Source organism: Typopeltis vanoorti, chromosome 15 (genome assembly GCF_054136105.1).
Source record: "Typopeltis vanoorti isolate ZY-2024b chromosome 15, IOZ_Tvanoo_1.0, whole genome shotgun sequence".
Taxonomy (NCBI): Eukaryota; Metazoa; Arthropoda; class Arachnida; order Uropygi; family Thelyphonidae; genus Typopeltis; species Typopeltis vanoorti.
The window spans coordinates 55,158,255-55,183,492 of NC_143563.1; the positions used below are offsets into that span (position 1 = coordinate 55,158,255).

General features: G+C 37.0%; 1 protein-coding gene across 1 annotated transcript in view; it reads left to right on the forward strand.

Annotated features, from left to right (window-relative positions):
- The window catches only part of AGO1 (protein argonaute-1), a 322,424-nt gene that overhangs the window by 96,677 nt on the left and 200,509 nt on the right, over window positions 1–25,238 (forward strand). Inside the window, exon 5 of the mRNA XM_090405013.1 lies at window positions 14,739–14,961. Coding sequence (XP_090261139.1) covers window positions 14,739–14,961 — 223 coding nt within the window. The remainder of the gene's footprint in view (window positions 1–14,738; window positions 14,962–25,238) is intronic.

The window sequence follows — 25,238 nt, forward strand, 5'->3', positions numbered from 1 at the left end:
CACTACTGAATAGTAAATACCAACTACCATCGAAAACTATGGAAAATTAAGCGATCTGCGCTATGAATTGTTGGAACATCCACCCTATTCCCCAGATTTGGCTCCCTCTGATTTCTGTCTCTTCTCAAAACTAAAACTCTTCTTCGCTGGTCAGCGTTTTTCTTCGAATCAAGAGGTGATTGCAGTTGTAGATGGGTATTTTGCAGATCTTACTGAGAACTACTACAGGGACAGGTAATGGCACTGGAGTCGCTGGAATAAATGTATTAGTCTTAAGGGAGATTATGTTGAAAAATAAAAATAATTTCGAAATTATAAATTCGTTTTTCATTGTTAGGCAGAAAACTTTTCAGACAACACGTATATAATTTATAGTCTAATCAAGTGAATAAACTTCCAACATTTTTCTCTAATCCAGAGTAATTTAAATAAAAAGTGTGACACCTTTTGACAAGTGGCATCAGAAAATATGATTTCTGCAATACTTCAACCTTGATATCACCTCTGGGTCTGGCTCCCACTGAAGAGACCAAAATAAAGGTTGAAACCGTTCTGGGCAGCGACCCTTCCCATTATGCATAGCATTATACATGTCTGCAAGGAGATGTGCTTTGCATTATGGGATACTAAGGAAAGTGATGTGAAGTCAGTCCACCCTTGCCACAGTCCTGAAGATACTTCAGGTGCAAACTTTGTTTGCTTATACTCAGCGGGGGTCGTGGCTTGAAATCGTCAGGGTGCTGCAACTTTCGAAATATACCTACACACTGTAAGTACAGTGTATATGTGTTTGGATAAAATATCAAAATTATGGTAAAAATGTTAAAAATAAAATTAAACATGAAACAATATTGTTTATTATCGATAAAATTATATTTGGTATAATTCAAAATTACTTAAAAATAAAATATATTCTTCTTGTTTTGCTTCATAAAAAATATTGTTTGTTATCGATAAAATTATACAGTTTAGTATAATTCAAAATTACTTAAAAATAAAATCCATGATCATAACCCAAATAATGTTCTAAAATAAAAACTATAACAAATATACTTCTTGTGTAGAGGCTTAATTGCTGTGAGGACATTATGTTGGAGGTTTAATGGATTTTTTACAACACTGAAAGAATTAAATTAGAATTTAATACTCCTATATTTCGTCGTAGTCACTAGGATATCTACGGGGATTACAAAAACAATTAATGTAACATGCCCACAAAAACTTACAATACTAAGTCCAACGATTTCTCTCTGACATTTCGGAAACTTCCGCACAGAGAGAATTTCAAAAAATAAAAAACAAACACAAAAAGAAATACAGCAACCTGGTTAAAGACAAACCACAACCACAAATTCAACTGCTCCAGACAGTAATTAACCTCTCTTCCAAAAGGCTCAACGAGGATGCCGTCAGCGCCCTTGGCCTCGGCCGTAATTTTGCCGTCGCCTAGAAGAAGTGCCGGTGCTTGATGTAATGGTTAACGTCGAACGGGGGATCGGTCGCTTACCGTCGGAGGTAGCCAACATCCTCGCTCACTCTTCACCTCCAAAAAGTAACTTATCTTATGCCCAACGCATGGCTCTCCAGAAACTACGCTAAGAAAAAAGTATCGTCATCACCAGAGCGGATAAGGGTAATGCCACAGTTGTTCTTAATACCAGCGAATACAATCGTAAAATGAACACTATCCTCCACGATCGCGCTACCTACATCCCGCTAGAACACGACCCCACAAAAAAACAAGTTAAGAAATTAAAAATCTTACTTAAAAAAGTAACCTCCTGGCCCCCTGACGTCACGAAAAAACTTAAACCTTTCTGCTCCCGTCCCCCCCAAATATACGGTTTACCAAAAATCCACAAACCCAATTCCCCACTCAGACCTATAGTAGATGCCACCAATGCACCATGTTACAGACTGTCTAAACAGCTGGCCAACTCTCTGTCCCCCCTCACCGGAAATTCGGCTTCCTATATAAAAAAACTCGACCCACTTTAAAGCCCTCGCAGAAAATTTAACCTTGAACAATACAGACATATTGGTAAGCTTTGATATCTCCTCTTTGTTTACCAATATTCCCTTAACTGACACTTTATCTCTCTTAGAAAACGTTTTCCCCTTTGACATCTTAGATCTCTTTTCCTTTGCCATCAACTCTGGGTATTTCTCTTGGAATAACAAAATCTACAAGCAGATAGAGGGAACCGCCATGGGTTCCCCCCCCTTGCCAATTTCTATATGGAAGATTTTGAAAAACGAGCCAGAGACTCAGCCCCACTCAAACCTTCTATCTGGCTAAGATATGTAGATGATGTGTTCTCCATTTGGCCTCATGGCCCAGACACGTTAGACTCCTTCCTCGGTCATCTCAATCGCCTACATCCAAGAATCCAGTTTACTATGGAAAAGGAAAAGAACAATTGTTTACCCTTCCTAGACACCTTAGTCATGCGCCTGCCCAATGATACACTTGCCTTCACTGTATACAGAAAACCCCCACACACAGGCAGATACATTCACAAACTCTCCCACCACCACCCCTCACAACAATATGGCATCATTAAAACCCTTACCAAGAGAGCCCACAATCTTTGTTCCAGTGGAACCGCCCTCACTACTGAGCTTAACCACATACACAGAACTTTCCTCTCCAATGGCTACAGTGAACACGGTATCAAAAAAAATAATCAATTCCTCCCCCATTCCCCGTCCCTCTCGTCAAGAAGAATTTAAAAATTCCATCACCATACCCTACATCCGAGGCACTTCGGAAAAAATAGCCAAGATACTAAAAAAGTATAACCTACACACAGCATATAAGCCCTACCGCAAACTTGCTACCCTTATCCGTTCTACGAAAGATCAGCTCCCCCCTCTCTCTCTCTCTGCCTGGAGTTTACAAAGTACCCTGTTCCCGTAAGCTGCGTACTTTGGACAGACAGGCAGATCAGCATCCATCCACCTGGAGGAACACAAGTCGTACATCGTTAAACACAACTAAGGCCATTCAGGCTTGGCTGACCATGTTTTGGACACCACCCACAGAGTATCATGGAAGAAAACCACCCTGCTCCACCACAGCAAATTCAAGAAAGAGAGACTTTTCTTAGAAGCAGCAGCAGCTCTCAGAAACCAACCAAATCTTAACAAATACGGTTGCATTAAGCTTCCGAAGATTTGGGAAACACTCATCACCAGAGGTCCCACCTTACATTCCAGGCCACCTACTACCGCCCTTAGAGGGTGCTCCACCTAGATAGGACTTTAGTGTTACCCACGTGGTTGGGCTTAGTATTGTAAGTTTTTGTGTGCATGTTACATTAATTGTTTTTGTAATCTCCGTAGATATCCTAGTGACTAGGACGAAATATAGGAGTATTAAATTCTAATTTAATTCTTTCTGAGTGTTGTAAAAAATCCATTAAACCTCCAACATAATATAACAAATATAAACTATTACGCTAATAGCTCGTAATAGTTTATTAAGTATCTCACTATGACACTAGCTTCATATTGCTAGCGTCCTTTGCCCTCCTAAGTGCTACAAGATGGATTTTTATTATTTTTTATACAAAATAAGAGAATTGTATAGGATTGTTGATGATAAAATTAAATATTACAAGCAAATATAAATAAATTAATAATATAATATAAATTATATATGTTACCGCAATAGCTCGAAATCCGTTAATGTGCACATTACCTAGCTAATCTGCAGATTAACTGATTTGCTCCGTTAACGTGCGGAATCAAGAGTTTCCTGCATTTTACCTAGGTAATGTGCACATTAACGGCTTTCCTATCGTTAAAGTTCAAAAGTTTGTTTCTCTCATTTCCTTTCCCTACTCCTTCCCCCCTCTCCCTCCACTTTTAGTTTGGTTTCACCAGTGTCATATGTTTTGCAAATTCATTTCCTTAATTGTAATAATATTTTAAACCGTTTGATTCTTTGTATTATAGTTTTTTAATTGATTGATGATCGATTCTATCAACTAATTTGTTGATTGTTTGATTGTATTAACTTGATTCTTTAGATATCGAAAAATAAATAAATAACATTGTGTTAATTTAAGCGTACAGAAATGTTGCTGTTGTTCCAGCAAAGATCTTATTTTCACTTTAACGAGTGCCTAGTAGGTAATGTGCAGATTACCTAGGTAATTTGAGAATTGAAACAATTTTCCGCACTTTAACCGAGCAAATCAGTTAATCTGCAGATTAGCTAGGTAATGTGCACATTAACTGATTTCTGCACTTTAGCGGTAACATATACATTATATATCGAGAAAAATTGGGGATGCTGCAGTTCCGCAGTGCCTACGAACAAGCCTCCCCTGCTTACACTTGGATAAAAGATTACACTAAATATATAATTTATGGTCTAACCAAGTGGAAAAAGTTCCAATGTTTAAACATTTTTCGTGTGCGAGATATATGCAAAACATTTTAATGGCTTTTTTTCATGAAGTAAAATCAGGGGTGTGAGGACAAGTTATATTTGAGTAAATATGGTAAGCATTTCGCTGACAAGTTGACATCCTTCTGCTGCTTCCCTTGCTCAGCTGACTTCTATGGTGAGTTACAATGCAGAAATATTTTTCTCACTACCTTTTTTCCAAACCAACATCGTTAAAATCGATTTAATAAAACAATAATCAATTTTACATTAAATAATATTATAAAATAATATTATAATTTTATATATAAATAAATATGTATATTATAAATTTATAAATAAATTAAGTTAGTTAATTTTCCCCTATTAAAAACTGCCTGTCACGTCAGCAACTTGATTGGTAAATTTTTGGTACGTGCACATAAAAAGGTTCGCCACCACTGCCCTAGGCAAAGAAAATTTAGCTGCCCCTATACATTGTCCCTCTATATATATATATACAGGGTGTTCGGGATAAATTTGACATATTTATAATTAATTATATTTTTCCGTAAGTTACATGTATTAACACACACTTCTCTTCATTTAAAAGTTTGGACCCTTCTTCATTCACATACAAGATGTCAGAAAGGATGGATAGCTGGAACCCACCTGAATCATGGAAGAGAATAACTTGTATCATGATGATTCGTGCCCGCCATCAAAATAAGGATATTACGACTGCTGCCCAATGCTCCCTGAATACAGTAAAAACAATCAGGCATGAACTAGAGACTTGCAATGGTGACTACGAGGATGTAGCAAGAAGAAAGATCCCCAGCAGCCGATCTGATTGCGTTCGTACAGCAGAATTCCTCGCAAATCGGCAGGAACAGGTGTTGAAGAACCCTGGCATTGGAATTCGGGCTTTGTTCGTGGGGTTGCTAACTGTAGTCAAGCCCTGTATAACAGGGGTAGGCAATGGTAGGCCGTATGTATGGCAGCAGGATTCGGCCCCTTGCCACACCTCTGGGAAAAGTCAAAAATGGTTGTCTGAAAATTTCTACGACTTCACCAGTCCAAATGTTTGGCCTCCAAACTCCCCAGACCTTAACCCCATGGATTATTTTGTATGGGGCGCAGTTGAAAAAGACACCAATCGCACTTCCAGTAATACAAAAGCCCAGTTAATGGATAAAATTAAAACAGTTTTTGCGGCCCTTCCCAGGGAGACTGTAGCATCAGGTTGTTCGAGGTTCCGAAGCAGAATTGAAGCTGTGATCGATGCTAATGGTGGTTATTTTGAGTAAATCTTGTTGATAGTATTGTAATTAACTCTGCCTGTAATGTTTTTTGTCAATTCATTAAATTTAATAGATACAAAGAAGATTTTCTTTTTCCTTACGAAACTGTCAAATTTATCCCGAACACCCTGTATATATATATATATATATATATATATATGTTAAAGATACCAAGCAATTTTAAACCTGGTTTTACTCCATTTCCCAAGTAAGCAAACAGACTAAAAGTCAAGTTTGCGCCTGCAATTGATGCAAGTCTAACTGATCCCACAGGTAGTGCAGGACCAGGGCAACTCGTGGCAAAGGTGGAACAAGCTCCGATCACTAATCTTAATATTTACCCTTAATGCCAAAACACATCTCCAAGAAGGGGATGTATGATGTTTTGTATTAAAGGCAAGGGGTCACTACCCAGACCGGTTTCAACCTTTATTGAGGTCTCGTCAGTGGGAGCTAGGCTAGAAATACCAAGATTTAGTAATAAACAGAGCTTGTAAGTATTTCACCAAAACGAGTTACCATAAGGTGTTACCATAACCTTATTAAATAAAAATCTCTGGAGGAGATATAAATGTAGAAAGTATTTTTACCTTGGGTATAAATATGTTAAAGATACCAAGCAATTTTAAACCTGGTTTTACTCCATTTCCCAAGTAAGCAAACAGACTAAAAGTCAAGTTTGCGCCTGCAAACTCAAGCAAACTCTGCAACGCAAAAAGTCAAGTTTGCGTCTGTTTGCTTACTTGGGAAATGGAGTAAAACCAGGTTTAAAATTGCTTGGTATCTTTAACATATTTATACCCAAGGTAAAAATACTTTCTACATTTATATCTCCTTCAGAGATTTTTATTTAATAAGGTTATGGTAACACCTTATGGTAACTCGTTTTGATGAAATACTTACAAGCTCTGTTTATTACTAAATCTTGGTATTTCTAGCCTAGCTCCCACTGACGAGACCTCAATAAAGGTCGAAACCGGTCTGGGTAGTGACCCCTTGCCTTTAATACAAAACATCATACATCCCCTTCTTGGAGATGTGTTTTGGCATTAAGGGTAAATATTAAGATTAGTGATCGGAGCTTGTTCCACCTTTGCCACGAGTTGCCCTGGTCCTGCACTACCTGTGGGATCAGTTAGACTTGCATCAATTGCAGGCGCAAACTTGACTTTTAGTCTGTTTGCTTACTTGGGAAATGGAGTAAAACCAGGTTTAAAATTGCTTGGTATCTTTAACATATTTATACCCAAGGTAAAAATACTTTCTACATTTATATCTCCTCCAGAGATTTTTATTTAATAAGGTTATGGTAACACCTTATGGTAACTCGTTTTGGTGAAATACTTACAAGCTCTGTTTATTACTAAATCTTGGTATTTCTAGCCTAGCTCCCACTGACGAGACCTCAATAAAGGTCGAAACCGGTCTGGGTAGTGACCCCTTGCCTTTAATACAAAACATCATACATCCCCTTCTTGGAGATGTGTTTTGGCATTAAGGGTAAATATTAAGATTAGTGATCGGAGCTTGTTCCACCTTTGCCACGAGTTGCCCTGGTCCTGCACTACCTGTGGGATCAGTTAGACTTGCATCAATTGCAGGCGCAAACTTGACTTTTAGTCTGTTTGCTTACTTGGGAAATGGAGTAAAACCAGGTTTAAAATTGCTTGGTATCTTTAACATATTTATACCCAAGGTAAAAATACTTTCTACATATATATATATATATATATATAGAGAGAGAGAGAGAGAGAGACAAAAAAAAAATATATATATATATATATTGAGCACTGGACGGCTTGACTTATTTCAGTTTTTTATTATTAATCAAGGTTTTACTAATTTTTTTCGAAGGTTGTAGTTTTTTCCCGAACTATGTAGCAAAATTAGGCGCCGAAGTCTTAGTGCCTCCTAGGTGATTGCCTAGGTTCGCCTAATGATAAAACCAGCTCTGGAGACAGCAAATGAAAGTGATAGGTTGATTTGGTAAGGAAATTTTTGAACCAAAGCAGGCCAAACAGGGAGAATTGAGGTTTTGCAATCTTTGACATTGGCACTGGTGAATTCACAAGTGCTGCCATTGTGGCGGAAAGAACTGTGTAATGTATAGTTTGGGCAGTTGAGGTTGCCAGCTGGGATTCTGTTGGGAATAGTAGGTCTGGGTTTAGATGACTCTAGGTGGTGGCACACGTCATTTTGTTGTTTAGATCATGAATGGTGTGAAGTGGATACGGAAATTTTTTTTTTTTTAAGTTGGATTTTTGTTGTTTTATATGATTATTTCTTTATTTTTTTATTTTTATTTATTTTATTTTTTTTTGTGGGAGAAATATGATCCACAGTGAAATCATGTTTTGTTGAGTTGTAGTTCATCATATAAGGTATAGAGACATGCAATGAGGGCATGATGAAGCCACACAATGTATCCCCACACAGAGGGAACCTAGTTTCCTGTCCCCCCACATGGCCTCAACAGTTCTGCTGGCAATCACTGTGTAGTCATGAACGGGCAGAATAAATGGTAACAGAATTTGCTGCTAGCTGATCAGGAAGCCTTGCGATTCATTACTAATTGGTTCATCCCCATGCACTAATCAGTGACCAGCCTGTGGAACCATTTTACTACTGTACCCTCATTCATGTTGCACTTTAATGGAATAATTTACAGCACAAAGAGAAATAATTAAACAACAGGTTTAATTGTTTCAGTATTTCATCTGTCATAGAACAAGGAATCTTCAGGAATACACTGTTAAAATTGTAATAACACACACAAGAAACAATAAGTAGAAGAAATGAAATTAGAATAAATTAAGACTAAAGTCCTATGAGGGACCCTCTGTGGGTGCTGTTGGCTAACCTTAGATGTTTGAGCGGGAAGCCTAGGAATTAGTTTCCCAAAGTTTGGGAAGTTTAATACAACCGTATTTATTAAGATTAGGCTAGTTTTTTTAAGTCTGCTACTGATTCTAAAAAAGACTCTTTCAAGTTTGTATTTGCTATGATAGAGTATGGTGGTTTTCTTCCCAGATCTATGCAACGTATCCAAGGCATGGTCTGCTAGACCCAACTGACCATATTTGTAGTAGCAGATGTATTTTTTGTGTTCTAGGTGGATTTTAGCTTATCTCCCAGTCTGACCATGATATGATAAGTTGCAAGAACAAGGAACCTTGTAAACACCTGGACTAGAGAGTGGAGAAGGGAAGGCAGCTTCAAATGAGTGCAGAGATTATATTTCTTTAAAGTTCACCAGCTTTGTTTTGCTTCATGAATAAATCACCACTACTCATACTAAATTATCTACTATTAATACAGCTATTAGTTCTCTTCAAGTTGAACTCTCCTCCATTCTCAACCCCAAACCATGGAGTATTCTGTTTGTGGAGAAATCTTCCTATAAAGAATTTCAGAAGATTAAAGATTAATGTATTAAAAAAAGTTAATAATCTTTGTAGTTTTTCTCAGCTGCTGCAGGTCATTCATCAACCTATTTTAAAAAAGACCTGATGAAACAGCCATTGGTAGCCTTTGCAGTAGGGCCTCAGCATGTTCCTAATTTAGAAATCATTTGGGGGGGGGGGGGGAATCAAATCTCACTGATGTTGCCAACAACTTCAGGCTTGATCATAGCTAACATTTTATCACAAGCATCATTGCCAAAAAATAAATCTCTCCAACAGCCAGCTCCATACTTATGTAAACTCCACAAAGACAACAACAGCATACTGTAATTATTACTAGAGCTGACAAAGGTGATGTTACTGTTGTCGTCAATTCCACTGATTATAAAAAAAAATGAATATTCTGTTCATTGACTGCTTCACTAATCAACCAATAGATTATGATCCTGCTGTCTCAGAAAAGAATGTTAAAAAGGCTTCTAAAAATGTCACATCTTGGCCTCCTGAAGTTGTTTAAAAAAAAAAAAAAAACCTTCAAACGTTTAGTTCTCCCCAGCAATATATGGATTGCCAAAAATTCATACACCCAGTTACCCTTTCCATCCCATACTAGATGATTCTGACTCTTTCTTCTTTAAATTAGCCAAAAAAAAGTTAGCAAAACCTTTAATTCCACTTACTGGCCACGTGTCTTCTTATATAAAAAAAAATTCACTCATTTCAAATCTTTAATCCAGAATTTAGTTGTAGACAATCATGGTGAGTTTTGATGTCGCCTCCTTATTCACAAACATTCTCCTTTCTGACATACTAAATTTACTGAAAAATGTTTTCTCCCTGACATTATTGATCTTTTTAATTTTGCTATCTGTACTAGATACTTCTCCTGGAAGAGCACCTTATAAACAAAAGGTACTTCCATTGTCCCCTCAGGCCAATTTCTATATTTAGCATTTTGAAAAACATACTTTTGATACTGCCAGTCTCAAATCTTCTGTTCAGTTAAGATATATTGTATTGATGATGTGTTCTTTATTTGGCAACATGGCACAGACATATTATACTCTTTCCTTCTCCACCTCAACAGTCAACACTCTAGAATCCAGTTCACTATTGAAAAAGGAACGAAAAAAAAACTTTTCCTTTTTTAGATACTCTAATCACACATTTGCCCATTGGTACCCTTTCTTTCTTGGTTTACAGAAAACCCACCCACATAAACTTTCATAAGATACGTAAACTTTCCCATCATTCCCCTTCTCAACAAAACCCAAAACCTTACAGCAGAACTTGCCTTTATTTGCCAAACCTTCCTGTCCAATGGTTACAATGCCAAAAAAAATCTACAAATTATCTGTCCCCTCCACCTCCTCACATCTCTCTCAACGTAAAAACTACAGTAATGCCATTACTATACCTAGATATAGAGTATAGTAATGGATTTTATAGGGTATGGTAATGGCATTACTTCAGAAAAAATAGCCAGAACTTTAAAGAAATATAATCTCTACACTGCTTTCATACCTGCTTACAAAGTGCTTCCCTTCTCCACTCTCCTTAGGATCCACTTCCTCCCCTCTCTATTCCAGGTGTTTACAGGGTTCCTTGTTCTTGCAACTTATCACATTATGGTCAGACTGGGAGATCTGCTAACATCCACCTAGAACAACATAAAAATACATCCATTGCCCCAACTATGGTCAGTCAGGTCTACCAGACCATGCCTTGAATACCTTGCACAGAATCAGATGGAAGAAAACCACATGCTCATCACGACAAATACAGACTTGAAGGATTTTTTAGAATCAGTAGCAGATTTAAAAAACCAGCCTAATCTTAATAAATACAGTTGTATTAAACTTCCCAGAATTTGGGAAACTTTAATTCTTAGGCCTCTCACCCAACATTTAAAGCTAGCCAACAATACTCATGGGGATGGAGGATGCCCCTCCTAGTACTTCAGTTTTAATTTATTCTGATTTCATTTCTTCCAGTTGTTTCTTGTGTGTTTTTGTGTGTATTATTACAATTTTAGCATTGTATTCCTGAAGATGTTTCTGTGACCGAGAAGAAATATTTGAATGATTAAATCTGTTGTTTAATTATATCCCTTTGTGCAGTAAATTATTCCATTAAAGTGCAACATGAATGTAAACCAGCACCTAAGCCTAAATACTAGTTGTACTTTCAAGTGGGGGAGAGTATGCCTCCCACACACATGATCGGCACGTCAGTGGGGGAATCACTTGCAATATATCTTGGAAGAAGGAGGGGGAAACACAAACTGGAATCCTTGCTCTAGCGACCAACATGGCTGCAAGCCACTTCAGGCCCCAGTAAGCAAGGTGGTGATGGTATTTCACCCAGCAACAACAGGCATCTACCCCTTACAGGTATAGTTAGCATTTTCTGCATCTAGGGAAGGTGTGCATTTTCAGTGGCAGTGCTCTCCAGTGTGGCCATAAACAAGGTGACAAACAAGCCCCATTTGTGGAAACTGGCTGTATCATGGGAAGGTTGGAATTATTTGACTGCTAGAGGCTATATATTGCTCATTGACAGCCCTTTAGTAGCACATTTGCAACCCTTGTCATATGTATCTCATATATTCTTACTAAAATAATTCAGTGTTGCTGCTTGAGACTCAAGGGTTTGGTTCTTGTTTACATAGTCTTTCAATTTTTTTTTTTTAAATAATATTTGTATACATGACTATAGTTCACTTCTGAAATCTGCTTGACTTTGATTCTTTTTAAAACTTATATGCATTTTTCTTTCTCAAGATGAAGTTAATTTTTATTGTGCTCAAAATTCATTTAGTGACCACTTCCTAATTCAAATCCCTGTATACTCATGACTTATTTTTCACGGTATTAACAACACCATAAACACTTTTATCAACAAAGATGTTTTATTAACGCTTATATTTCGCTGATTTTCAACTCAGCATCATCAGAGCACAACACACATGTAAATGGCAACTCTGATCCGCTCGCCTAAGGATAAACTTCACCCTTTAGCACACCCAGGAGTGTATGAAGTTCCTTGTGACTGTGACTTGGCCTATTATGGGCAAACAGGAAGATCAGTGATCTGCCTGGAAGAACATGAAAGATACGTTCGCTACTATTATTATGGCAAGTCGGGACTGGCAGACCAAGCTTTGGACACTCCTTCACACAGGATTAGATGGAGGAAAACGAATGTGCTATTTAGGAGTCATTATAGATCTGAAAGATTATTTTTTGAGTCAGCAATGGCTTTGAAGAATTCTCCCAACCTTAACAAATATGGTTGCATTAATTTGCCAAAAATTTGGGAGACAGTTATCTTAAGAAAAACTCCTGGATAACTGCTTTTTTTTTCTTTTTTTTTTCTGTTAGAGGGCGCCAAAAATAGGACTTTAGATCTTTTGTCTTTTGCAATTATATTGTTTCACTCACTCACTGTCGCGTTTACATATGTGTTGTGCTCTGATGATGCTGAGTTGAAAATCAGCGAAATATAAGCGTTAATAAAACATCTTTGTTGATAAAAGTGTTTGTGGTGTTGTTAATACCATGAAAAATAAGTCATGAATAACCATCAACACCTAAGCTTATGGAAATCTATCACCATAATTATTAGTTTGCCCTTTTCTTCAGATTTTCCAAAAACTTTTCTATATGTCTAGGATTCAGTTTTATACTCTGCTGTTTAAACAAAGACCAGCCTTTCATTTTTCTTTGTCACTTGTAATTCTTTGTTAGCCTTTTCTAATGATTCAAATAATTCCTTCTCTTCTTCCTTGATAGAACATTGTTTGGGTCCCTTGGCACAAATAAGTTTCATTGTCAAATTTCCCATTTTGCAATGTGCCCATATGTCACTCTACTTGAAATTGTCTGTCAATCTAGTAGTTTACCTTTGTGTTTAGCATTGAATGTTACTCTACTTCTTCTTTTGCCTGATTGCTATTTTCAAATATAACATTTTATATTTATTATTTGGTAGAATCCTACCTTTTTGGTCTTCTTTGTCTTGGTAATGCCAGTTACGTTGACATGGCACTTCTTTAGGTCTTCTGCCAATTTGACTTCTTTGCCGTTGATACTCCTTATGTTGAATGATGCCTTTAATTCTGCTGATGTTGAGTTTGTTCCATTGGCTGACTTCTTGGTGTCCATCCTGGTTTCTTAATAAAACTGCAGGGACCTTGTTTAACTGGGCATTGCCCCAGCATGAAATTTCATGTTGTACTACCAGCTTTTTTGTTGTTGTTTCAGCTTATGCATGCACAGTACAGTTTGGTTGGCTGATTTGTAAATTGCCAGCTCAACCTCATTTATTCATTATCAAGATGGATAGCTGCTAATGGTGGGGGGGGGGGGGGTACACCATGTGAAGATGAGAATGACATGACATTAGGTCAGAAGCCCTGGTCAATTTTCTAATTTTTTAAAGGGTAGGTGGAAATCTCCTTCCAGTTATCTAGCTTTAAATGACTCCAACTTTTTAACATGTTTTCAAAATACAAGGGTAAAAAGGTTTATTTTTAACCTTAGAATTTTAACATTTTCTGGAAGAACTTGGAAACATAAGTGAAGTGCAGATCCATCAAATCATTAAAGACAAGTTATCAAGGCAGATAGTGCATATGTAATTGCTGATTGCTGTTTGATGTAAAAGGAAAATCAAGAATGTCAGTTATAAAAGTGCATTGAAAACTATATTTGAAGAACTATAATCAATTAATTTTAAATAGACTTAATTTTGTATTGCCTTTTTTCTACATTTCATTAGAACTATTAATAAAATGTGTAATTTTAGTATATTGATATTCATTTTATTATAATGTTTAACATTTTGTGAAAATATAGTTTCATATTTTTTTGAATTTTGTGAGACACCGAGAGAGGAAAGTGAACATGATTTTAGGAATCATCACTATTCAATTGGTAAATCTTTCATTACCATCAAAGTATTTTTGTTTGTTTTTTTTGTGCAGCTATATTTTCTTATGCTTTTCATAAAAATACTCACAGAGCAATCCGGTATGCAGTTAGTTTTTAATTTAGTAGTGTTTACAATCCACAATACTTATTCTTGCAATACTGCCCTTTTCATGTTCTAAAATCGCAGTTTTTGCTGCAGTTGTTATTATAACAGTTTTCATATTTCATTAACCATTATTATTACTATTATTACGGGGTATCTCCATGGAGTCAGTAGACTCATCGCAGGAGACCCAAACTAGCAAAACAATATCTGTCATATCTCTTCTTGAATTCATTTACAGATGAAGAACTCACAACTAAGTCAGGCAATGAATTCCACTCATTCACCACCCTCCAGGCAAAAAACCTTGTTCTCACACCCTTGTTAACCACACTCTTCTTTAATTTCCAGGGATGACCTCTTGTTCTTCCATCACTATCACATAGCTGAAACATTTCCCCTGCATCAATCCTATTCTCAACTTGTAGTGGTAATCTCAGCTCCTTAGTACAAAATCTTTTACATCTCTTGTCAGTACTACTCAGAAAATGATGTGAATAGGTTTATTTATTTATTTTTATTAGAGAAAGGTTTTTAAAAGTATATATGTGATTCCCCCCCCCCCCTCCATAGTGCAATTTATTAAGATTGTTTAATAAAGTGCCTTTTTTGTTTCAGTATCTGCAACAGCCTTTTATAAATCTCAGCCTGTTATTGAATTTATGTGTGAAGTTCTTGACATTAGAGATATCAGTGAACAAAAGAAGCCTTTAACAGACTCTCAGCGTGTAAAATTTACAAAAGAAATTAAAGGCTTAAAGATAGAAATAACACACTGTGGAACAATGAGGAGGAAGTACAGAGTTTGTAATGTTACTAGACGTCCATCTCAGCTTCAGTCGTAAGTAATTTTAAGTAATCAGATTATTTCAGAAGATATACATCTTTCATGATAGCAGAATGGAAATTTCTTATACAAAACATTGTTTAATATTTGGCATAATTTGTACAATGTAGGAGTTGGGTTCCTAAAAATGTGAGCTTTATTTTTCAGAACAGTATTGTTCAGAGCCTAATTTTTATGAGAACAATAATGGAAATTAAAGTACTTATCCAAAGAGCCCATTTGTTTTTATACCAGAGTATGATGAAAAAGTTAAAAGATGGAAGTAAAAATGATAATCATGCTCCTAAGTACACTGTTTAATAAACATAAATTCAAGGGCTTTTTTTAGGTTTTATCATTAAAATTAATACATTTGTGGGATGTGTTTGTGGAAGTGAATGCTCTTCACACACCAAAAATTAAGGAAAAGTTGGAGGAGATTTCCCATTCTCATGTTTGCTTATAGGTCTTAGCATGAATATATATGAGCAATATGCAAAATGGAATTATAAAGTTTCTTCAGTATTTTCCTGTGTTCCATAATAATTCAGAAATTGAGATCTGGTATTTTGAATGATTATTTATTGAGATCTGGCATATTTCAACTCTAAGCGAAATATTGTTGAAAGTTTATTTTTCACTTGGTCAGACTATAATAAATTTAGTTTAATCCTTTATCCAAGTGTGTGCAAACAAAGTTTGCACCTGAAAGTATCTTCAGGACTGGGGTAAAGTGGTACAACACCGCGCAACTCCTTGCAAAGGTGGAGCAAGATACCAACACTCCTATCTCAGTATCTCCCATAATGCAAAACACATCTCCTTGCGGATATGTATAATGTTATGCATTAAGGGGAGGGCCACTACCCAGACTAGTTTCGACCTTTATTGAGGTCTCTTCAGTGGGAACCATTTGGCAGCTCCTATAGGAGGAGATGACCTTGCTAATGCCTCTGCCTGGTATCTCCACTTGGGCCTGGCTCCCAACAATATGGGGTGATAAAAACACTATATAACAGGGCAAAATTAATCTGCTCAGATGACAAGGCCCTGACTATGGAACTAAACCACATCCTCAACACTTTCTTAGCCAATGGCTATAACCCCAAAAAAATCCAAAAAATACTAAAACCTGTAAACCACAACCCCCCTCCACAATAATGACTACACCAAGTCTATCACTATCCCCTACATCCAGGGCACCTCTGAAAAAATAACTAATATCCTCAAAAAATATGACCTTACTTCCTGTTACAGACCATATAAAAAGTTGGCATCCCTTATCCGCTCTACCAAAGACCAACCACTTCCCCTAGACCTACCTGGTGTATACCAGGTCCCTTGCAGCTGCAAATTGTCCTACTTTGGCCAAACAGGCAGAACAACAAATATCAGGATTTCAGAACACCAAGACTACATCCGGTTTCACCAGTACAGCCGCTCTGGGCTGGCAGACCATGCCTTAGATACCCACCATAAAATTCGTTGGAAGAAAACAAAAATAATCCATCGCAGCAAGTTTAAATACGAAAGATTATTCAAAGAATCTTCAGCACCTCTAAAAAACGTTCCTAACCTCAACAAATTTGGGTGCATGAAACTGCCCCAAATTTGGGAGACTTTCATTATGAGAACTTCAGCCCAACTGCCAAGACTACCAAATTAGCCCGCAAGAGGGCACCATTAGGACTTTAGGAACAAAATTAGTTTCTTACTTTCTTCCTCATTTGCTTTGTTAGTTCCTTAGTGCACATACCATATCTTTATGTTCCTGAAGATGGCAATGTGACATTGCCGAAATATAGAAGTGATTCATTAAAGTTATCTTTAATTAATATACTTTATATGCGTTGTTAATTCCGTAAATTACCAGTTATAAATAGTTGTAATGTTTTATTTGTTCTATAGGTGGGTTTTTGATTTGTATATGAGGATGACTGATGGACAGATATTAAAAATTGCTGTATTGATGGGGGAAAGGGGGGTGCAAGAATTGATATGACTAGTGCTGCATTCCAAGGATTAGTTTGTGGTCCACTGTATCTGTACATTAATGAAACTGAAAGAGATTTGCAGGAGACATACAGCTGTTTGCTGATCATGCAAAGAGAAGCAGGGTAATTAGGGATTTAATTAATGTACAGCACTTGCAGAATGATTTCAATAGGTAGGAATGAGCAAGTAAAAATGGATAACAGTTCAACATAGATAAATATAAAGTTATGCACTCTGGTGTGATGAATTCAAATGGTATCACACTGGTGGTGTCATTTAATCAGGTTTGGGATCTTGGAGTTCTGACAGGTAGGAAGTTCATGGATGATATAAAGCAAGGCTGCAAATATAACCCAGCAAGATGTTGAAAGTTTATTTTTAGCTAGGTTAGATTATAATAAATTTAGTTTAATCCTTTATCCCAGTGAGAGCAAACAAAATTTGCACCTGAAAATATCTTTAGGACTGAATATAGTGTTGTACTATCTTACCTGGGTAAGTAGTACAACACCAGGCAACACGTAGCAAAGGTGGAACAAGCTACCAACACTCCCATCCCAGTATCTCCCATAATGCAAAACACATCTCCTTGTGGATGTGTATACTGTTATGCATTAAGGGATTGGCCACTACCCAGACTAGTTTCGACCTTTATTGAGGTCTCCTCGGTGGGAGCCAGCCCAGAGTTGAAGATACCAGATACAGAATTTATTATAGTCTAACCTAGTGAAAAATAAACTCTCAACATCTTTCTCTAAATCCAGAGTAATTTAATAAAAAAAAAGGTGGCAAACCTTTTGGCAACTCCTATAGGTAAAGATGACCTTGCTGCTGCTTCTGCCTGGTATCTCCAACTCTAGGCCTGGCTCCCACTGAAGAGACCTCAATAAAGGTCAAAACTAGTCTGGGTAGCGACCAATCCCTTAATGCATAACAGTATACATATCCACAAGGAGATGCGTTTTGCATTATGGGAGATACTGGGATAGGAGTGTTGGTAGCTTGCTCCACCTTTGCTACGAGTTGCCCTGGTGTTGCACTACTTACCCAGGTAAGATAGTACAACACTATATTCAGACTTGAAGATATTTGCAGGTGCAAACTTTGTTTGCTCTCACTGGGATAAAAGATTAAACTAAATTTATTATTATGACCAGGCAAGGCTTAAACATCACATAAGGATAAGAAAGTCATTTTGCTTCTTTATAAGGCCTGATATGACCCTCATCAGGACTAATCTACACATATAAAATAAAGACCCTACAAAGTTCTGGAAGGATCATACAGTATACTGGTAGATGAAATTTTTCATTTCACAAAAGATGGGGAAAGCACGAGGAGCTACCTTGGAAGTTGAGAATGAATATTGTCAAGAAAAGGATGAGAGTTCGATTTTTCTATCAGAGTAGTACATGATTGGAATGGCTTACCTTCTGGAGGTGGTGAGTGCAAATAGAGTGTAAATGAATTCAAGAAAGAGTTCCAGAATGGATGTACAGATAGTAATTGAGATACCTGTTATCCACCAATCCATGCCACAAGCACTCTTGTTCATTGGTAAAATAAATGTATTCTGCTGGGGTCACAACTTGTAAGTAATAATGTATCATTCATCAAATTTATCCTGACAGAATGGCAAAGGCATCAGTGGTTAAATCATTGTGTTGGGATATATGTTTTTTACATATCCCAACATGAGTACTGTCAAGCATTCTTTCATAATTTGGACAATTTGTTGCTGCACATCACCCAATTTAAATTAGTCAAATCTGAAAACAAACCCCAACTCAACATCACCAGAGTTAAAGATCAGTACTGTCAACGTAAGAAGCCTGAATGGCAAAGAAATGGAGCTAACTGAGGAATTAGATAAGTACCAGATCGACATAATAGGGGTGACTGAAACAAAAAAGACAAAAACTGGTCTTTCTGAGCAATAAATACAAAATGTTATATTCAGGCAATGAAAATCAAGGAAAAGAAGGAGTAGCCATAGTATTCAACACAAAATACGAGGCTAATCTTCTTGAATGGCATTCAGTCTCAAGTAGAGTAATGTGGGTAAATATGAGAATGGAGAACTGGACAATGAGACTTACAGGGTGTTCGGGATAAATTTGACATATTTATAATTAATTATATTTTTCCGTAAGTTACATGTATTAACACACACTTCTCTTCATTTAAAAGTTTGGACCCTTCTTCATTCATATACAAGATGTCAGAAAGGATGGATAGCTGGAACCCACCTGAATCATGGAAGAGAATAACTTGTATCATGATGATTCGTGCCCGCCATCAAAATAAGGATATTACGACTGCTGCCCAATGCTCCCTGAATACAGTAAAAACAATCAGGCATGAACTAGAGACTTGCAATGGTGACTACGAGGATGTAGCAAGAAGAAAGATCCCTAGCAGACGATCTGATTGCGTTCGTACAGCAGAATTCCTCGCAAATCTGCAGGAACAGGTGTTGAAGAACCCTGGCATTGGAATTCGGGCTTTGTTCGTGGAATTGCTAACTGTAGTCAAGCCCTGGATAACAAGGGTAGCCAATGGTAGGCCGTATGTATGGCAGCAGGATTCGGCCCCTTGCCACACCTCTGGGAAAAGTCAAAAATGGTTGTCTGAAAATTTCTACGACTTCACCAGTCCAAATGTTTGGCCTCCAAACTCCCCAGACCTTAACCCCATGGATTATTTTGTATGGGGCGCAGTTGAAAAAGACACCAATCGCACTTCCAGTAATACAAAAGCCCAGTTAATGGATAAAATTAAAACAGTTTTTGCGGCCCTTCCCAGGGAGACTGTAGCATCAGCTTGTTCGAGGTTCCGAAGCAGAATTGAAGCTGTGATCGATGCTAATGGTGGTTATTTTGAGTAAATCTTGTTGATAGTATTGTAATTAACTCTGCCTGTAATGTTTTTTTGTCAATTCATTAAATTTAATAGATACAAAGAAGATTTTCTTTTTCCTTACGAAACTGTCAAATTTATCCCGAACACCCTGTATTTGTGCCTATGGTCCCAAGAAGGTTCTACTAAAGTAGAAGTGGAGGAATTTTTTGAGGCTCTAGAGAAAGCAACTAACACAATGAAAAGGGAAAAGTTGGTCCTTGTTGGGGATATAAATAGCAGAGTAGGAAGTGATTGTCAGACATACAAAAATATTTTGGGAAAATTTGGAGAAAAGAGCAAAGCTAATAATAATGGCAAATATCTGTTGGATTTCTGCTCAGAAATGGACTGGTTATTACTAACACCATGTTCCAACATAAAAATGTGCACAAATTCACATGGAGAGAAGAGGCTAGGAATAAGAAAGTCTCATTGACTATGTTATTGTTGATAGTGATGTTTTCTCCCTGGTGCAGGACACCAGAGTGTACAGAGGATTTGAAATTGGAAGTGATCACTATTTACTCTTGAGCAGGATAAAATTGATTTTCATATTGAAAAGAATAACATGTAAGAAAGCTTTAAAGCGAATAAAAGTTGAGCAGCTGTCAGATGTGAACTGTAGACTAAAATACACAAAGATTATTGTAGAAAAAATGAAAGAGTTTGAGAACAGGAATCAAACCTTGGAGATTCAGTGGCAAACTCTGAAGAAAACATTCATTGATTCTGCCTGAGAGGCATGTGGTGAGATTGTCTGCAAGGATAAAAAAATCAGAACTCCCTGGTGGACACAGGAAGTTAAAGAGGCAGTGAAGGAAAAGAAGAAAGCATATCAAACATTTCTGTCAAATAAGTCAGCTTATGCTCTTAGAGAATATAGAGACAAATGCAAGAATGCCAAACACTGTGTAAAACTAGCTAAACAAAAGTCATGGGAGGACTTTGGCAAGAACATAGAAAATAAATATCAAGAAGGTGGTAAGATATTCTGGAGGTTGTTTAAGAAGCTTAGAAATGGAGAAAAGAGTGCTGTAAAAGGAGTTAGAGATGATAAAGGTGACATGAAAATGGGAGAAAAAGATATCCTTGAAGTATGGAGTAATTACTTTGAAAAACTGCTAAATGAAACAAGCAGTGATGACAGCACAGTGGTAAAAAACACTGCCCAGGTATGCAGTCAGGAATACATATCCATACTTGAAGTAGAAAAAGCAATGAAAGGCTTGAAATGTGGAAAGGCAGCAGGAGTAGATGATATTCAACCAGAAATGCTGAAGTATTGTGGTATAAGAGTCTTACAGTGGCTGCACTGCATAGTTCAGAAAGCCTGAACAGAGGGACAAATTCCCGATGATTGGTGTAGAGCTCTCATAGTACCCATATATAAAAAGGGAAATAAAACTGAATGTGAGAATTACAGAGGTATTTCCCTTCTGAGTGTTACTGGCAAGATCTATGCAAGTATAGTTGAGAAACGGTTGAGATGAATTGTGGAAGAAAAGCTTGGTGAAGAAGAAGCTGGATTCAAGCCAAATAGAGGCTGTCAGGATCAGATCTTCACTTTACGACACATAGTTGAGAAAGCATGGGAATATAACAACGATCTGTATTTAAGTTTTGTCGATTTGGAAAAGCATATCACAAGGTGCCAAGAGAGAAGCTATTTAATATGCTACAGTTATACGATGTCAATGGGGCATTATATCAAGTAATACTTAGTCTTTATTTGAGTTGTGAGTCAGCAATTAGAATTGAAGGAAGTACAGGAAGATGGTTTAATGTTAAATCTGGTGTGAGACAAGGATGTACATTATCCCCTCTGTTATTCATTATCTATATGGATCACATTATGAAGGAAAGTGGTATTAAACATGATATCAAAATTGGAGATGTTAATCTCAGCTCTTTGCTTTATGCGGATGATGTTATACTTATCAATAAATCCGCTACAAGTCTGGAAGATTCTCTGACTAAATTGAATAGCTGTTGTAATAGATATGGTATGAAGGTCAGCAATAAAAAGATAAACACAATGAAAATAGGCAGAATCATTGAAAATGTCAACTGTGTTGTGAATGATGAACCCGTGGAACAAGTAAAACATTTCAGCTACTTAGGCACGATTTTTAGTGAAGATGGTAAATTAAATATAGAAATAGACAACAGAATCAGCAAAGCTGGTATGGTGGGAAGCCAACTGAATAAATTAATATGGAATAAGAGAGAAATTAGTCGAAACACTAAATTAGCTGTATACAAGACAGTGTTCAAACCAGTTTTAACTTATGGATCTGAGAGCTGGGTCAGATGTAAAACACTTGACCAAAGACTAGAGACCACAGATATGAGAGTCCTGAGAAAGATTATAGGCGTGAACAGATGGTCAATGGCAATATCATATTAAAAACGAGGATTTTAGGAAAGAACTTGACATTGTCAGCATCCAGGAATGCGTTAGCAGAGCTAATCTCAGGTGGTATGGTCACTTAAACAGAATGGGCGAAGAAAGATTAGCAAAACAAGTGTTCTCTGCCAGGTTGGCAGCAAAACGACCCAGAGGAAGACTAAGATATAGGTGGATTGATACGGTACAAAGTGCCTTAGACGATAGAAATATAAGATCTGATAATGTTGGAGTCTTGACAAGTAACAGACTGATTTCGAGGAAAATTGTAGATAGGAAGTTGGTAATGATGTAATTTTTTTCATGTAGTACTATCATATCCTGTACACCCCTTGAGGGTACATGGCAGGAATTTGATGATGTTTTCTAGGTAGTGGCATTATCAGGCAATTCAATTCAGCACAACTGGAGTAGAAGTGAATGTATCCTAGAAATCTGCACAGATCCTTAACCAAAATAAATCAGGAATTCATGTTGGAACTGATAAGAGATACAAACCAATTAGTTTGACAATGACTCAAGAGCATTGGGAATATACATTGTTTCATATCACAACTAGTTCAACTTCTAAGTACAATGTCTGAAAGTGTATTGTATTCTGCCACTACCTCAACACATGGTAGAGACTGGTGATATGATTGATTGCATAGCTGAATTCTTGTGGCTGATATCACTTGCTTGCATTTCTTATAAAAATATATTAATACCTAATGATACACATAACTGTCATAGTTAAAATTAATTCTTAACTGGCCTAATATTTAACATCTCTGATCTAAAGGAGAATATCATGAGTCCACTCGCAATCCTTGTTAAGCACTAGAGCATGGACACGATTATTTTTCTTTACTATTCAGTTTGAGGATACAAAACCAAGAGTCTACACTACACAGTGCCCACATGGTGAAGCCAGGCAGTTCCCTGGAAATATGACAGCACAACATGTAAGCCATTCCATATAATATATATATACAGTCATCCCTTTGACTTATGTCCATTCGAGTTACGTCCTTTCGAAGATACATCCATGATCCCATAAGGGAATAAATAACATTTTCGGCTATACTTTCGAACAAGACGCAAGCATAAGATAAAGCATGCACAGTGGCAACAGCGCTTTCAGCGGCAACCTCCCTCGGCACGTGTCTTCAACAGTTCCTCTGTTGATTTTGTGTTTGAAAAATAGGTTATTTGTGTATTAATCGTTAACTATTTCACAATGTTTTGTGCAACATGGCCCCTACACACGCACACAGTCAAAAAACCTAGTGAAGAATCACAGAAAAAGAGGCAAGCAATTGATCTTGAAACGAAGTTGCAAGTTATAAAGCAACATGAAGCTGGTAAGCCTGTCAATGTGATCGCACATGACTTCGGATAGTCTCATTATACAGTGATGACCATTTCGAAAAAAAAAAGGATAAAATTGTAGAGGCTGTGAAAGGATCTGCTTCGCTTATATCGCCGATAAGGTCCTATCGGTGATATGGAAAAGCTACTTGCATCATGGATAGAGGACCTGAACCAAACGAATACTCCTTATCACCATGACCATAACCGCTTGCTAAGACATTGTCTCTTCAACATGTTGAAGAAGAAGAAAGTAGAACTCGATTACGACTACAAATTCAATGCTTCTTCCGTTTGGTTCATGAGATTCAAGCAGCGTTTTGTGCTGCATAATGTGAAAATGTATGGGAATGGGAATCTGCAAGTGCTGAGAAGGCTGACAAGGAGTTTGTGAAAAATTTGGATAAAATTATTATGGAGGAAAATTATTTGCCACAGCAAATATTTAATATGGATGAGACGTCCTTCTTGTGGAAAAAAATGCCCGAACGGACATTCATCCACAAAAAAAGCTAAAATCTATACCTAGTTTCAAAGCTCTTAATGCCTGTATTACGATTCTGTTACGGGTAATGTGGCTGTATATAAACTGAAACCATGTGTGATATAGCACAGTGAGAATCTATGAATCTTCAAAAACATTAGGAAGCATACTCCCAGTTCATTATCGGAGCAATGAGAAGTCGTGGATGACTCAAAAATTGTTTAGGGATGCCTTAATCAACTGTTATGCGAGTGAAATAAAAAGCTATTGTGTGAAAGAAAATGTAGCATTTAAAATTTTATTAGTTCTAGATACTGCTCCAGGTCATCCGTCTTATACTTCTTATAGCAGTAATCTTCACCAAGTTCAAGGTCATGTTTCTCCCTCCAAACACTACTTCATTGATACAACCAATGGATCAGGAAGTTCTTGCAGTGTTTTAGGCTTGTTATCTATGGAGAGATTTTTCATAAGTCATTTCTGCTACTGAAGGAAATGACCAGATTCTTGGGCAATTCTGGAAAACATTTAATATTTATCATGCTATTAAAAATATTGCTGGCTTGGGACGAAGTGACCTCTCAATGTATGAGTGGCATATGGAAAAAGACATTAAAAAGGTTTGTGCATGATTTTGGAAGTTTGTAACAGTGGGCCCAGCACACAATCTGAATCTCGAAGTGAATGATGACATAATTCAACTCATGGTAAGTTCCCCTGAAAAGTTGACCAACAAAGAATTGGTCGAACTGGAGGAAGAACTGTTGCGGAAGAGGAAAAACGAGAAAAGGAAGAGGTAGTTAAATAATTTACAGCGAGGGTCTTGCATAAATTTTCTTGTCAGTTCTTTATTCGTGCTGCACACAAGTGCATACCAAGTAACGGATTGGTACAAAGGAAGCAGATGATTAGACACAATCCAGTTGTGTAACTTTGATCCTTAGCGATGTTCTCAAAATGGCTGAAGATTGGACTCCAATGTTGAATGCTGCTTAATAATAGAAAAGAAAGTACATAACGTGTTTGCTTGCTATGAATAAATTTATGATGAAAAGAAGAATTAGGAATAAACAAAGTACATTGGACATTTTCAACAAAAGGACAAAGGTTACACCAGAAGAGCCAAAGCCTGATCGTTCACACAGGGAAGGTAAT